At 43.4% G+C, this 14,089-nt stretch overlaps 1 protein-coding gene and 1 long non-coding RNA gene across 3 annotated transcripts in view; one reads left to right on the forward strand and one right to left on the reverse strand.

The window, feature by feature from the left end:
• The window catches only part of Il17f (interleukin 17F), an 8,486-nt gene extending 6,106 nt beyond the window's left edge, over positions 1 to 2,380 (reverse strand). Inside the window, exon 1 of the mRNA XM_050124120.1 lies at positions 1,523 to 2,380. Coding sequence (XP_049980077.1) covers positions 1,523 to 1,549 — 27 coding nt within the window. The 5' untranslated portion in view covers positions 1,550 to 2,380. The remainder of the gene's footprint in view (positions 1 to 1,522) is intronic.
• An 8,690-nt stretch (positions 2,381 to 11,070) lies between these two features.
• Positions 11,071 to 13,633, forward strand: LOC126489697 (uncharacterized). Of its 2 annotated transcripts, none has more exons than XR_007588983.1 (3): positions 11,071 to 11,426; positions 11,623 to 12,027; positions 12,507 to 13,633. It is a non-coding gene; the product is annotated as an uncharacterized lncRNA (long non-coding RNA). The 2 variants fall into 2 exon arrangements; XR_007588982.1 differs by having other exon boundaries at positions 11,072 to 11,422.
• The last annotated feature ends 456 nt before the right edge of the window (positions 13,634 to 14,089 follow it).

Here is a 14,089-nt window from a genome sequence, read left to right on the forward strand (position 1 = left end):
TTTTTTTTCAATAAAAAATATTTAAAAACAAACAAACAAACAAAAAAACAAAACAAAACAACAAAAAAAAGATCTACAAAATGCCTGATTCATCATGGCTGATGAATAAAATGTGCTTTTTATTCATAAGGCCAAAAAACAAAAGAATCTTGCCTCTCAGGGCTGGCGAGATGGCTCAGGGGTTAAGAGCATTGACTGCTCTTTCAGAGGTCCTGAGTTCAATTCCCAGCACCCACATAGTAGCTAATAACTGTAACTCCAAGATCTGACACCTTCCCAGACAAACATGCAGAAAAAGAACACCAATGCACATGAAATAAAAGTAAATAAATTTTTTAAAGAAAAAAAAAATCTTGCCTTTCTGTCATCCACAAAGAAGCATACTTACTCTTGCTAGGCCCAGACTCAGTTCGGCATTACAGGGTTTAATGACAGCAAACAAAAAGCAGATGACTGAGCTCCTTTTCACTGTGTAATGGCGGAAATGTTAATTGTCTGTTTGTATGGTTCGATGAGGGTGTCTGAGCCAGAATTCATGGCACACTCCTATAGTTCCAGCACTCCAGAGAGTGAGGCAGAAGGAACGCCAATTGCAGACCAGCCCGAATTACATACCAAACTCAAGACTAGCCTGGGCCACACAGGAAGATCTTGTCTCAAAAAGCAAAACATACAACAAAAACAATAATATTAAGAATTAGCATTTACATGGCCTTTTCTACCTTTTATCTCTTCCAGCAAATTAGAGTGCTCAAATTAACTAAAAACTAAGCATCCGTGATCTACCTCACAAGTAGAGATTCATCACAATATATCAGTTCTCCCTTCCCAAACCACTATAAGGGAGACACTGTCAATATGTTGCTGCATGACTGCGCAAAGTCGATTCACAAAAGTCAGTGACTAACACCAAATCCCACATTAGCAGGTAGCAGGGCCAAACCTGTGACTTCAAAGCCTCTGTCCCTAAATACTGTGCTTTGGTGGCCTGCTGGAATTTCTAAAATAACAAACTGACAATCAAGCAAAAACCACCACTGTCAGAGAACAGGTGCCGTTTATAAAAGCCAAGATTTTTGGAGTTGCAAGACTCATACAAGGAAAATCAGAAGACCATCAGAACCGATAACACAGCATTGGATTTCCTAAGCCTGGTCCACGTGCCGCTATAGCAAACCCTTCCCAGGTTTATCCAATTAATGACAGGCACGATTCTAGTTGTGAGCGGTGAGAAGTAGAATTCCAGTCCTCATTAACGTTCCACTAGCTTCTACAAGGAATAAGATCATACATATTAATTAATTAATCTATTATCAAGGATATGAAAAACTTCTCCAGGAGATATCTGAAAGTTTAACTGGACAGTTCTACTTCCTCCGCTCAAAGTCCTACCGTAGTTAACCTTGTTGTTTTGAAAAGACCTAGTTCACAGAAGACTCCGAGAAGATCTAAAGCCTTGGAAATCTACCTTTCATAAAGTGCCGACGCAGTTACCCTCGCCCTAGATACCAGCACCACTCACCACGGCTGTCTCGCGTGTTCTCTGCATGCTTCTTTCCAGCGGGCTGCCTCTTTGCTCAGGAAACACTTTCTTCTGAGCACGCCTCCCTGGGTATGTCAACGACGGGACCCGTCGGTTTTATAGTAATCACTGTCCCTGTTTCCATTGACCTCCTTACTATTTGTAACTTGTGGTTGACCCAGAGTTACTGACAATGCAGGGTTTTTTTTTTCTACTCCACTTCCTGAAGGGGAACCTAAGGGGGACCCTAAAGGGGGATGACGGAAAATGGACCCATCTTCTTTTCCTTCTACTCCCCCCTATCCTCTCTCATTATCTTCACGACAGAGGTGAACCGAGTCACAGATTACTGTCACAATCTTTAATTCTTCCGCAAATCGTCAACATTCTTGTCATGCACTGTGGCTTCTACTTTCAGGTCAGGCAGGAGAATCCCTGGTTGACATGAGGGTAAAGTCATCCTTACCAAGGCTTGGTTTTAAACACTACGGATGGGAAAATAAAACCAAAGAATGACTGGTACCGGAGAGATGCAGAAATTACATCCACAGGTAGTTTGGGGGTTTCCCTAAACTCATTGTTTTAACCCTCTGACTAGACCCCGACTGGGCTTAGCAAATAATCAATCACACAATAGATGTGACTATTAGTTAACTCTGATTGGGGACCATTGTTGTTAGTGAAGTGAATCACAAATAGAAGACTGGACATGCTTTGGGGCATAGTTTGTGGACTTGCGTGAAATTCGTTTGTCTCTGTTCAGATCAAGGCAATGAGCATTTGTTAAGCACAGGCATTTATGCTAGGGAAACACAATCATTTCCCTCTCTCAAAAACAGCAGCTTACTTCTTAAAAAAAAAAAAATTATTCCTAGAGTCTGGAGAGGTGGCTCAGGGGGTAAGAGCACTGGCTGTTCTTACAGAGGACCCAAGTTCAAGTCCCAGCACCCACATAGCAGTTTACAACTGTCTGTAATTCTAGTTCCAGGGGGTCCGACACCCTCACACAGGCATACCTGCAGACAAAACATCAATGCATATAAAATAAAAATAAGTAAATTTAAAAAAAATTCTACACTTTGACCAGTTATGAGCCTGTGTCAATTACCATCAACTACAAAATGAAGCTTCCTCAAATGCAAGGAGTGGGGGTGGATTTGATCAAAACTATATATTTGTGTATAAAATTCTACAACCAAAATTCTTAACAATCAGGTAAATGTGCACATTTTCCTTCCCAAGTTCAGAGTATGGTCTAGAACACAAAACTGTTGTCGTCCGTTGTCAACATGTTTGACTAAATCACCACTAACTGGAGAGCATCCCGCACCAATCACAGTTCTGCCAGGGCGTGCCGTACAACCACATGGCTCCTGTCTTTGTCTGTGGAGGTTTGTGTCCTTCTCTGCAGCCATCAGAAGTTCACCTCCCACCTGATGACTCTCCAAGTGTCTTCTTCGACATTGCTCTCTTCTCATTCTTGGTAAGATCAAATCCCATCTGTCTTTTGCCTGCTTCTGGTCAGGATGGTTCTCTAGGATATTAATAAATACGGGTCTCTTCAGCCCCTCCCCAAATGCACATTCTCAAATATGCATTCTACATCACACGGTACAGTTTCTATGCACACGCAGTGTCCATACAAGTGCTTTAGCCAGACTGAAATCCCCATGCTTCTCTTACAGAGAAGTTTAAGGCCTCACCTAGGACAGCTCATGAGCACAGTGAAACTGGCTTCGTGAAGGCTAGCAGCATGCTTTTAGATTTCAACTTTTGCTTATATCCTTCATGCTAGCAAACCAATATATGAGTGAGGCTCTTAATTCTGGGATAAATTGGGTAAACTGAGGCATTCACTACTCCTTCTGGATCTGCACTGACTGCCAAAGGGTTGTGTGTTGATGGCTTGCTGACCACTGCAGCACAGTTCAGAAGTAGGAGCTTGGGAAGTGGGTTTGACAACTTTTTATTTATAAGTTTATAGATTTTTTAAATTTTTTACTTATTAGCTTTAAGGTGAATTATTTAGAACTCTGATATTGGCTATATTATACACAGAGAGATAAATTTTTGACTAGCATATAAAATAATAGACTTCATTAGGACATTCTTCTGTTTGTTTGTGGTTTTTTTATTTATTTATTTATTTTTTCAAGACAGGGATCCTCTGAGCAGTCCTGGCTGTCCTAGAACTCTCTCTTTAAAAAAAAAAAATTATTTACTCATTTATTATGTACATAGTGTTCTGTCTGCATGTGCATCTGCAGACCAGAAGAGGGCACCAGATCTCATTACAGATGGTTGTGAGCCACCATGTGCTTGCTGGGACTTGAACTCAGGACCTCTGGAAGAACAGCCAGTGCTCTTAACCGCTGAGCCATCTCTCCAGCCCCTGGAACTCTCTTAGTAGATCAGGCTGGCCTCGATCTCAGAGATCCACATGCTTCTGCCTCCTGCATGCTAGAATGAAAGGTATGTGCCACCACTGCCTGGCTTCATTATGACATTCTTATGAATGTATTAAATTTATAACTTAATGGACTAGAAAATGACAGAAATTCTGATAGATAGGGACTAATAAGAGGAAGTGGGTGACTGGAAGAATAGATTTGAGGACTATATTTTTTTCCAGGTCCTTCCTTCTCTCCTTCCGTCCCTCCCTCCATTCAGATTTTCCTTTGGAGACAGTATGAAGTGAACAGCTTTCCCCTCAAGAAAACCACACAATGTTCTTGCCTCATCCTGGCTGAAAAGCATGGTGCCACATGATCATACATTGAAACTGCTGAAACCGTGAGCCAAAATAAGTCTCTATGCCTTTAGGTTGATTGCTAGGTGTGTTGCCACAGCAACAGAAGGCTTGTTACCATGCCCACTTTCTTCAGGAGTCTCTTCCCTCATGGCGGTGCTTTCGTGCATAGAAGAGTATAAGAGCCACCCTGAAAGCAAGAGCTGAAAACACCAGACAGTATGGAGGATGTGCTGGATTGCCGCCGCAGAGGAAGAGGAAAACACACCTTCCATGTGAAGGAAGCAGCACTGACTTTCACGTCTGCGCTCAAAATGCTGTCTGCTGCAGAGGGAAAACAGCTTACCAGGTTGCCAAACTGATAGCTGCCTAGCACCAACACATCCAGATCTGTAATCTAGCCTGAATCAATTCAGCAGTTCTTCCCAGGTAAATCAGGTGTTTATACTACTATGTGCTTGGAGTCATACTCCACAAATGCTTTCTGTGGGCTATTGTTCCAGGTAAGAGACTGTACTAAGTCTGTACTATTATAAATTTGTATTAAGAAGTTTAAAATGTGGTTATACAATGAAAACCATCATACATATATTACATAAAATAGCAGCATGAAATTGATGGTGATCTTGATGGCATAAAATTTAAACATTTAATCTTACAAATCCAACTTCAGGAAACTATCCTCATTCTATACAGCTGAATCTAGTCTGCTAGAGGAAGGTGGCTTGGTGGGTAAGAAAACTTGCTGTGAAAGCATGGAGACCTAAGTTCAAATCCTCAGCACCCACATAAAGCTGGGTATACTTGTAACCCCAAAATCAAGGGACAAAGTCAGATTGGTTCTGGGAACTTGTTGACCAGCCAGCCTGGCCAAAATACAAGCTGTAGGCTCAGGGAGAGACTTACTTCAAAATAATAACAGCAACGTAGGAAATGATAGAGGAAGACTCCAGAAGCCATTATCTGACCTATGTGTGTGTGTGTGTCCCAGCACACAAGTGCAAATACATTACAATACACACACACACACACACAGAGAGAGAGAGAGAGAGAGAGAGAGAGAGAGAGAGAGAGAGAGACTCTGCTATAGCAGAGCAGCGTATCTGAAAACACAGAAATTAATGTCTGAAAACGAGGCACTAACACAACAGAAGCTTAAACAATTTAATTGTACTTGAGGCAGTTAAATTACAGGCCAGATAAATGATAATCTATGTTCTATAGCACAATGCATTTGGTAAAAAAAAATGCAATACTTGAAAGGCAGATATTGTATCTAATTAATTTGTTTCCTCAAAGAAAGAGATTAGAAACCAGAACCTTATTTGTCTATGTGAGACTTTTCTGAATTGACAAAAGGTACACAACCAAGAAACTGAGTTCAGAGCAGGCCTGAAAGGCTTGTAAACAGAGAATTGAATCCAGAAGTCTAGAGTCCTGCAAGATAGGAAAGAAACATCTGCTCCTACCCACCAAAAGTAAAAGACAATCGCAAAAAGGCTTCCGGAAGAAAGGCACAGACACACCCCTCAGCCAAACAAATTTCCCAAGGATGAAAATCAGAAGGAAGCATGAAATAACTGGATGCAGGAACTCAGATAAAATGTGTGTGAATGCCTTTCTAGTAATCTTCCACCAAGTCAAGAGAGGAAGGGAGAGATGTGGGAACACAGAAAGAAACATAGGTGCTGTGGGACAATGGTCTTGTACCCTGTAAAGATTTGTTACTTGCATTGGTTTAATAAAATGTTGATTGATCGGTAGCCAAGCAGGAAATATGGGGGGTGACCAAAATAGGAGAATTCTGGGAAAAGGAAAGGCTCAGTCTGCAGTCATCACCCAGACACAGAGGAAGCAAGATGAGAAGGCCTCACTGATAAAAGCTACCAAGCCATGTGGCTGACACAGACAGGAATTATGGGTTAATGTAAGTTATAAGAGTTAATAATAAGCCTGAACTAATAAGCCAACTAGTTTATAATTAATGTAAGTCTCTGTTTCTTCTTTGGGACTGAATGGCTGCAAGACCATGCAGGACAGAAACCTCTGTCAACACATAGGTGTTCTGAGAACTGTGCTTCGAAAGAGAATTCTAACATATGTAAGAAATTTCTCAACTTTTGAGAGCATTCTCAAAATTACCCAGGAACTGATTCCCATACCTTAACCATCAAGGGGCAAGTATGAAAGCCCTAGCAAAGATTCTTTATCAACACTATTTTATATGCATCAAAGAGATTACTAGGAGGGGGAAAATTAATTTTCAGGTACCACCAGGAACCACAGAGTAAAACTAAAGTGAGCTCCTTCCAAATCCAGAACCCAAGTTCCAATCCTGTGATAATATGTATGTCAAGCATAAGAGGTGCCTGTGACCCAGCCAAGCAAAATGCCAAAGCTACAAACCCAAACCCAAATAAATACATGCTCGTCTCCCATTCTTCTTTCCAAATTGAAATATATATTGCTGTTTTCCTGCTTCTGTTTTATCTGTGAAGTTGTCTATCTAAAGACCTACTGTCTATCAGCCAGACGGTCAGACGTTATGTAATAAACGCTAGGTTTGCACTAGATACTCTAATCGAGTGATTGGTATCTTAGGGTGCTTTTTCTTAGGGAAGACGTCAAAACACTGTGAAAATGGAGAACAAAGTGTTTGATGGAAAGAGAGGTAGACACTGGAAGGCGCTAATGCGTTCATCAAAAAACTGTTCTCTGCTTCCGGGAATAGGGTGTTGCTTTTTTTTCCCTCCTCACTCTTTGTCTTGCTCTGGCCCATGAAATGCATGTGAGTCACTGCCAGGCAAAAGAGTGTAAAACCCGTGTGTCATTCGCCATGACTTTCTTCTTCTGCCTCAGGGATTGTGGGACTGTGTGGGGAAATGATAAGGTGGCGAGAGGGCGGCCCCTCCATCAGCCTGCATCTTCAGAGCTGGGTCAGTGAGCTGTCTCCCAGCTGACCCACATTGGGCACGGCAGCAGAGCATCTGGTCTCACAAACCACTGGGACCCAGGCGTTACTTATTTGTCTCCTAACCCAATCCAAGCAGACTGGTGGGGACATTCAAGGAATTTAGTCTTTCCTGTTTCCTTTTGCTTTTTATCTGAGCTCTGATTTCTCATAAGACAAGACAAGCCATTTTATCATATACTACATTTAAAGGGTATTATAAATTAGAATTAAATTCAAACTTTAGACTGAGGTCTTTTATTACCTAATTCACAAACAAAAGTTGTTAGTATGTGATTTATTTTAACCTTGTGTTTATCCCCTAGTGATTTATTTTCCTGGAGATTATATATTTATGTCAAAGTCAGACTAGAATGACATCAGAATATCCTGAATTTTATTCTCTAACCCCGTGCTTCTTGCATCTTGTTGACCCCTCAAGCAAAAGATTCTTCTTTTTCTTAGGTTATTTGAGCTAATTAAAGATATAGCTTGTCTTCTTAGTCCCTAGCACAAGAAATCCAGACTCCATTTCCTTAGCCCTGGGTCTCCTATTGAATATAAAGATGTTGAGATGTGATTGATAGCCCTGTAGACCCCACCACGTCCACATAATCCTTTCTTCCCAATATAATGTAGTGGGATAATTCCAGTTTCAGGGTGATTTGTTAATTTTTTTTAATCTGGTTGAAATAAATAATGAACCCCACCATGTGTTTTTTAGAAGCAACACCAGGTCACAGTTCACTGTGGCTGACTAACCTGTCTCTGTCTCTCCCTCTTTGTAGAAACAAGATTTCTCTATTGCTTTGAACTCAGATTACTATGGAGACCAGGCCTCCCTCAAAAGCACACTGCCGGCCTCCGTGTGTGCGCCTATGCCCAGTCAGTCCTTCCTTTCAGCTCTATTGATTATTCGTCACATAAAGAAGCTGTGCATGAGTCTCCATGTGCTGATGTTTCTGAGACTAGGAATTATTGAGTGTGAGCTAACAGAACGAAACCACAGAAGCCTGCTTTCCCTTCTGCCTGTGTGGCTCTGGTTTTCTCTTTCTGCCTTTCTTCTTCAGTCTTTCTCTCCTTCTCTCTGGTAAAGGGTTGGTGGGCCGGCGATGTATTCACAGGGTAGAGTGGTGGCCTCACATACACAAAGCTCTGGAGTATCTCGAGCACGGCCACAAACGAGGTGTGGTGCTATTTGCCTGCAATCACAGCCCTGAGGAGGTGAAGACTCAAAGTTCAAAAGTTTTAGGTCACGCTAGGCTGCATAGCGAGCTAGAGATCCTGCCAGAGACCAAGTCAGGAGTGAAAAAGAAAGAGGGGGGAGAGAAGGGAAAACAAAGGAACTGCGGCAGGGAGGAAAGGAAAAGGGAGGGAGGAAAAAAGGGAAGGGCAGAAGCAGAGAGGAGGAAAGAAAGAATTGGTGTAAGGGAGGAAACAAAAGCTCTGGGAGAAAAATAAGAAAAAAAAGCAAGAACAGAGTTTTGGCAGAATGCAGAGAGAGAGCCCTGGGTGGAAGAAGTTATAGGTCATTGGAGAAAGGGGTCCAGTTTGGGCGAGGGCGGGCTCTCTCAGATCTCTGTGGAGACCATGGCATTGCACTTCCATTTCCTTGTTAGCAGCAATTTATTAAGCATCCACTCTGGAGAGGGTAAGGAGAAGAAATATAAAAAGCAAGAGAGACTAGTGAGATGGCTCCATGATTAACAGAGCTGGCTGCTTTTGCAGAGGACCCAAGTTAAGTCCCAGTGCCACACAATGACTCACAACCACCCATAGCTTCAGTTCCAAGAAACATGATATCCTCTTCTGGCGCAAGGCACACGCGCAGTGCACATACCCATATATTTGCAGGCAAAACACTCGTGCACATAAAATAAGTGAATATGTCATTTAAATGGTTGGGTGCCATTTAAATCAAGAAAGCCACCATAATGGTGCCCTATCATCAACTACACTAAGTCAAGCTTGGCTTTAAGAAAAGGTTGATAAAATTGGGACATGGGAAAGAGAAACAGCTGAGTATTATACTGGAGAAATACAGATTTCTTCTAAATCCAGGGGAGCTGTGCTCTTTGGGGTAGATCAGACAGCATTGCTGTTTCAGAGAGAATTTACCTGTGGTCCTTCAGGGACTTTATTTTTTATTTACTTATTTTAGTTTTTCAAGACAAGGTTTCACTGCAGCTCTGGAGCCTGTCCTGGAACTAGCTCTTGTAGACGAAGTTGGCCTCGAATTCACAGAGATCCGCCTGCTTTCTGCCTCCCAAGTGCTGAAATTAAAGGCATGCGCCACCATCGCCCGGCCCCTTTAGGAATTTTAAAGACAGAGCCTCTTCCAGGATAGATGGCACAGCATAAAGTCCTTGTGCATAAAAACAACAGAAATTTGAGTTAGCCCCGGAAGGAAATGAGATCGTAGCTGACACACCCCTAGTGTCTGAGTTGACAAGGGGCTTTCGAGGCACAAGTTTAGGATTCAGACAGTTCCCAAACAAACCTACACTGTGCTTTCACAGCATAGGGGTTCTACAAGTAAGGTTACACGCTGAAACACAAAACAGTCTTATGATGTCTACGCAGAGCAAAGCGATGCAGAGAAGACAAGGTCATCTCAGGAGGAAGTCAGCACCAAGATGTGGTATGAGAAGCTCAGATTCAAGCCTGCCATCTAGAAAGACCTTTTTTACCCAGTGTTGGGTCTCAAAACCATCTAACTTATTAGTCCCGGTGAGCCTATTTGAAAGCGAAGGCTCCATTTTCTTTCTCTTTCTCTTTTCTTATTTATTTATTGATTTAGGTTTTTTAAGATAGGATCTATGTAGTCCTGACTGTCTTGGAACTCGCCGTGTAGACCTCGAACTCGCAGACAGCCACCTGTCTCTGCCACCCAAGTTCCGAGATTAAAAGTGTGACTCACCACGTCCAGTAGAGACTTCATTTTCACCAGCTACCCGAGTAGCCACATCACAGACTTCCTGTAGGAAGTAGAGGTGCCCCAGACTCAAGAATGTTAGAGAAACTGCTGCATGTCCCATAAAGCCACATGGGGATGTGGTGTGGTTTCCAACACTGGTAAACCCAGTCCTTGTAAATTGAGGCCAGGGAACCATGACTATGCTAGCCTGGTCTGCATAGTAAAACTGACACACAGAGCAGGGCAGTGGGTTCGCGGAAGGTGTGAAGTTTTCTGAAACTGGGAAACTGACCATCAAACCTCCTTGTAAGTCCGTTGAATAAGAAAAGAGACATCTTAAGCTCCCTGTACATCCCGATATCTAAGAAGCATCTTGGCTCTCCTTCTATACTCTGGGTGGTTCTTTGACAAGTATGGGATAAATCTCATCGGAAGGCGGGGCTGATTCAGAGTCCTGGGGTGGTCTATCCTGGTACCACTGCCTGCAGTTGCACTCTGCAAGTTCCGTGCAGACTTTCACTTGCTCAGCTGCAGGCCGACTTCCTGCTCTGAACTGGATGCAATTAGTCAGTGCACTGCCCAAACACAGGGCCTGGGGAAAGCTCGGCTCACCGTCTGTCAATTTAAGGTCGAACACCCTCTAAATGTTCCTGCCTTCCTCCCACCAAATCGCTCCTCAGCGCGTTTCCACCAGGGTTATTGAGGAACCAGGAATCAGCAATTTTTGTCCCTTGTACTTTCCCCCAATCATCAATACTGACAAGAAACGGAGTTTCCGTATAAGTCGGGGTGCAAAAACCTGGCCTGTGACCCCATTCTTACCTCTGAATCGCTAATTTCTCATGTATTGGCCCAAAATCTCATGGATGTGTCCAATTATCAAAAGGTTCACACAAGCAAACTCAATTCTGAGTTTTGTGTTATGTGCCCTCCTTCACTCCAAAGTGTTCTTTTTGCCTGTAGTGGCCACTTCAGCTCTCTGAGTTCCTCCCAAACTCACAGCATCTCCCACATCCAGCTCCTCCTCCGAACTGCCCAGTGTTCCTCTAGAAACTCTCTTTCTCTCATGCCAGCTCACTCAGCCATGAACGAAAGACAACCAGAGGTGGTTTTCATATTGGCCACTTGAATGGTTGTTTGCGTGGGCTTTGGATCTCTAAGGCTCTCAAGCTGCTCTCTGAATCTTCAATGCTCTGAAGGGGATTGCTTTGGATCCCGCCTCTTAGACTTCCACCATACCGAGGCTCCTAGCCTAGCCGGCATCCTGCCTACTGCTAGTGCTCAGTAGGTACTCACCTGACTTCACTTTCTGTCCATGCTCTTTCATTTCTCCTTCACCCAGTTTAAATGACTAAAATGGGGGCATCTGGGGGACGAGAAGGTTTGAAGACACAGAATATTATTTTCAAATATTTGTATGTGTTTTTAAGATGGAGAAATATTGGTCTCTATCTGAGTCTTTTCTCCCTTTTTGTTTTTTTCAGATTAAGTGTCTCACTATGTAACCCTGGCTGTCCTGAGTCTCCATGTGTTGACCAGGCTGGCTTGAAACTCAGATCTGACTGGGATTTGAACTGTGCAAGACCGTAGCCTGCTCCCCACGAGTCTTGACGAGCATTTGGTAGTGACGCTCTGGGGAAGGCATGACTTGAGATGCTCTTGGACCCAATCTCCTCCAAAGCTGCTTGCACTTTAGGATCCTATGGAACCCCAAACAGAAGATTGACTGAGGCCCGCGAGATGGCTTAGTGGGAGAAAAGATGCTTGTTGCCAAGCCTGATGACCTGAGTTTGATCCCTGGGTCCCACACAATGGAAGGAGAGGACGGACGCTTCTGACCTCCATACGAGCACCTTAGCATGTGATACACAGGCTAAATATGTAGACAAGTAAGTGTGGCAAGATGCTAAAGAATATTATGATTAATTATCCTCCCAGGCACAGTCGGGGAAGTGGGCGTGTGTGTGAGGATACGGGCACATACATTTATGTGGGGAATGGGGTCCCTGGTCCCTTCTTCAGTTCATTCTTCCTGTCTTCTTGTGAAAAACAACAGCATCAGCTCCAAATGCTCGGAATTCAAAATGCTCTGTTTCCGTGAAAACACAACTAAATGAGAAAGGACGAGAGGAGGGGGTTAAACGGCCACTTTGGGGCATAGGTCACTTTCACCCTGCATGGCTATGACGCAGGACAGTCGTCCTGGGGTCTCCTGATTTGGGTAGAAAGGCTGTAGAACACAGGGCGAAAGGGTTTCTTGTGAAACGGTTCGTCTTCACAGAGAAGGTGAAAGGCGGTTAAAGGAGAAAGGGAGGGAGGAGGCACCTGGAGAGGAAACACGGCAGCCTTTGTCCTTTCTGTCTTCCAGGCAGAAAGCTGGAACTCATCCCACTCTGCCTGGGACAAGGGGAGAGCTGAAAGAATGAGCATGAAAACCCAAATAAATATGCTGGTATCAGCTATGAAGGGTCTATTTTAACTAAGCGACACAAGAATGTTTCCACTGCGGCATCTGGCACCATACTGAGCAACCCTAGACATGGCTTCTGAGTTAAGTGGGCCCTTACTGCCTGCTCCATCGGAGACATCAGGAGCTGCACAGAACTTCAAAACATTCTGCTCCAGCTCTCATGGACACTCACAGAGACTGCACGGCTTTCCTGCAGCTAACCACCCTTCAAGGATTGTGCTCCCTGGCCTCTTAACTCCCTCTAATCTGTCTACTATCTTTCTGTCTCCCAGTCTTCCCATCTCTCTCTTTACCTCCTTTCCCTCCATCCTTTTTTATGTAGGGAGAGGGGTATTTTGTTTTGGGGGACAGGATACCATGTAGCACTAGCTAGACTACAGCTTCATATGTAGGCAATGCTATCACTGAACTTCTGATCCATCTGCCTCTACTACCACTTAAGTGTTGGGATTATAGGTTTGTTAATATTAATCCACAGACAAAGGTATCTCTCCCTAAAACTCTTTCAGGGCCCTTTTTCTCTGTGCCAGCACAATCAGTTCTTTGACAAGAAGACTATATTCATGGTATGGTATGGTATGGTATGGTATGGTATGGTATGGTATGGTATAGTATTTAGATGACTACTCAGATGTCTAAGACATGTTGGAGATGTTGGAGACATCTGACCAACTCTGCCTGCTCTCTGAAGATAATGAGCGATGAATTCAATCCTGCTTTTTGATTGGGTGATGGGGGAAGAGTCTTCTGTTTTGTGTTAATTTCATTGGTTAAATAAAGAGACTGCCCTGGCCCTTTAATAGGACAGAAAATTAGGTAGGCGGAGTAGACAGAACTGAATTCTGGGAGAAAGAAGCTGAGTCAGTGAGTTGCCATGATTCTCCCATTCCAGACAGATGCAGGTTAAGATCTTCCCTGGTAAGCCACCTCGTGGGCTATACAGATTATTAGAAATGAGTTAGGTCAATATGTAAGAGTAGCCAATAAGAGGCTGGAACTAACGGGCCAGGCAATGTTTAAATGAATACAGTTTCCATGTAATTATTTTGGGTAAAGCTAGCCGTGTGAGCGGCAAGATGCCGGAGATGCAGCCCCACTGCCCTCCTCACTACAACAATTGGGGTCTACTCCATGCTTTCATAGGAGCCCTATTTAGCTGTTACACATATTTTCTGGGCATTTTTCCTTTGAATTAACAAGATAAATGCAGGATCAGACTAGGTCACTTCAGGAAGTACTCCTACCTGCTGAAGGTCACATCTAGTCCTCAAAAGTAAACAGTGGGAGAGGCTTGTCCTTTCTCTACTTCCTGTGTGTTTAAGGTAGGAAACAGTCTCCAGCCACTTCCACAAATCTGAATTTCAGGTACTGCTGAAAGTACAACATGAGAAATACGGGATGTTACAAATCAAGTCTCAACCACACCAAAATCAATCATTCGAAAAAGAGCGGGCGATGGGGATGGTGTTTACTCTCAGCAA

The sequence above is a fragment of the Alexandromys fortis genome, unplaced genomic scaffold (genome assembly GCF_014885135.2).
Source record: "Alexandromys fortis isolate MF-2015 unplaced genomic scaffold, M_Fortis_MF-2015_v1.1 scaffold_207, whole genome shotgun sequence".
NCBI classification, from domain to species: Eukaryota; Metazoa; Chordata; class Mammalia; order Rodentia; family Cricetidae; genus Alexandromys; species Alexandromys fortis.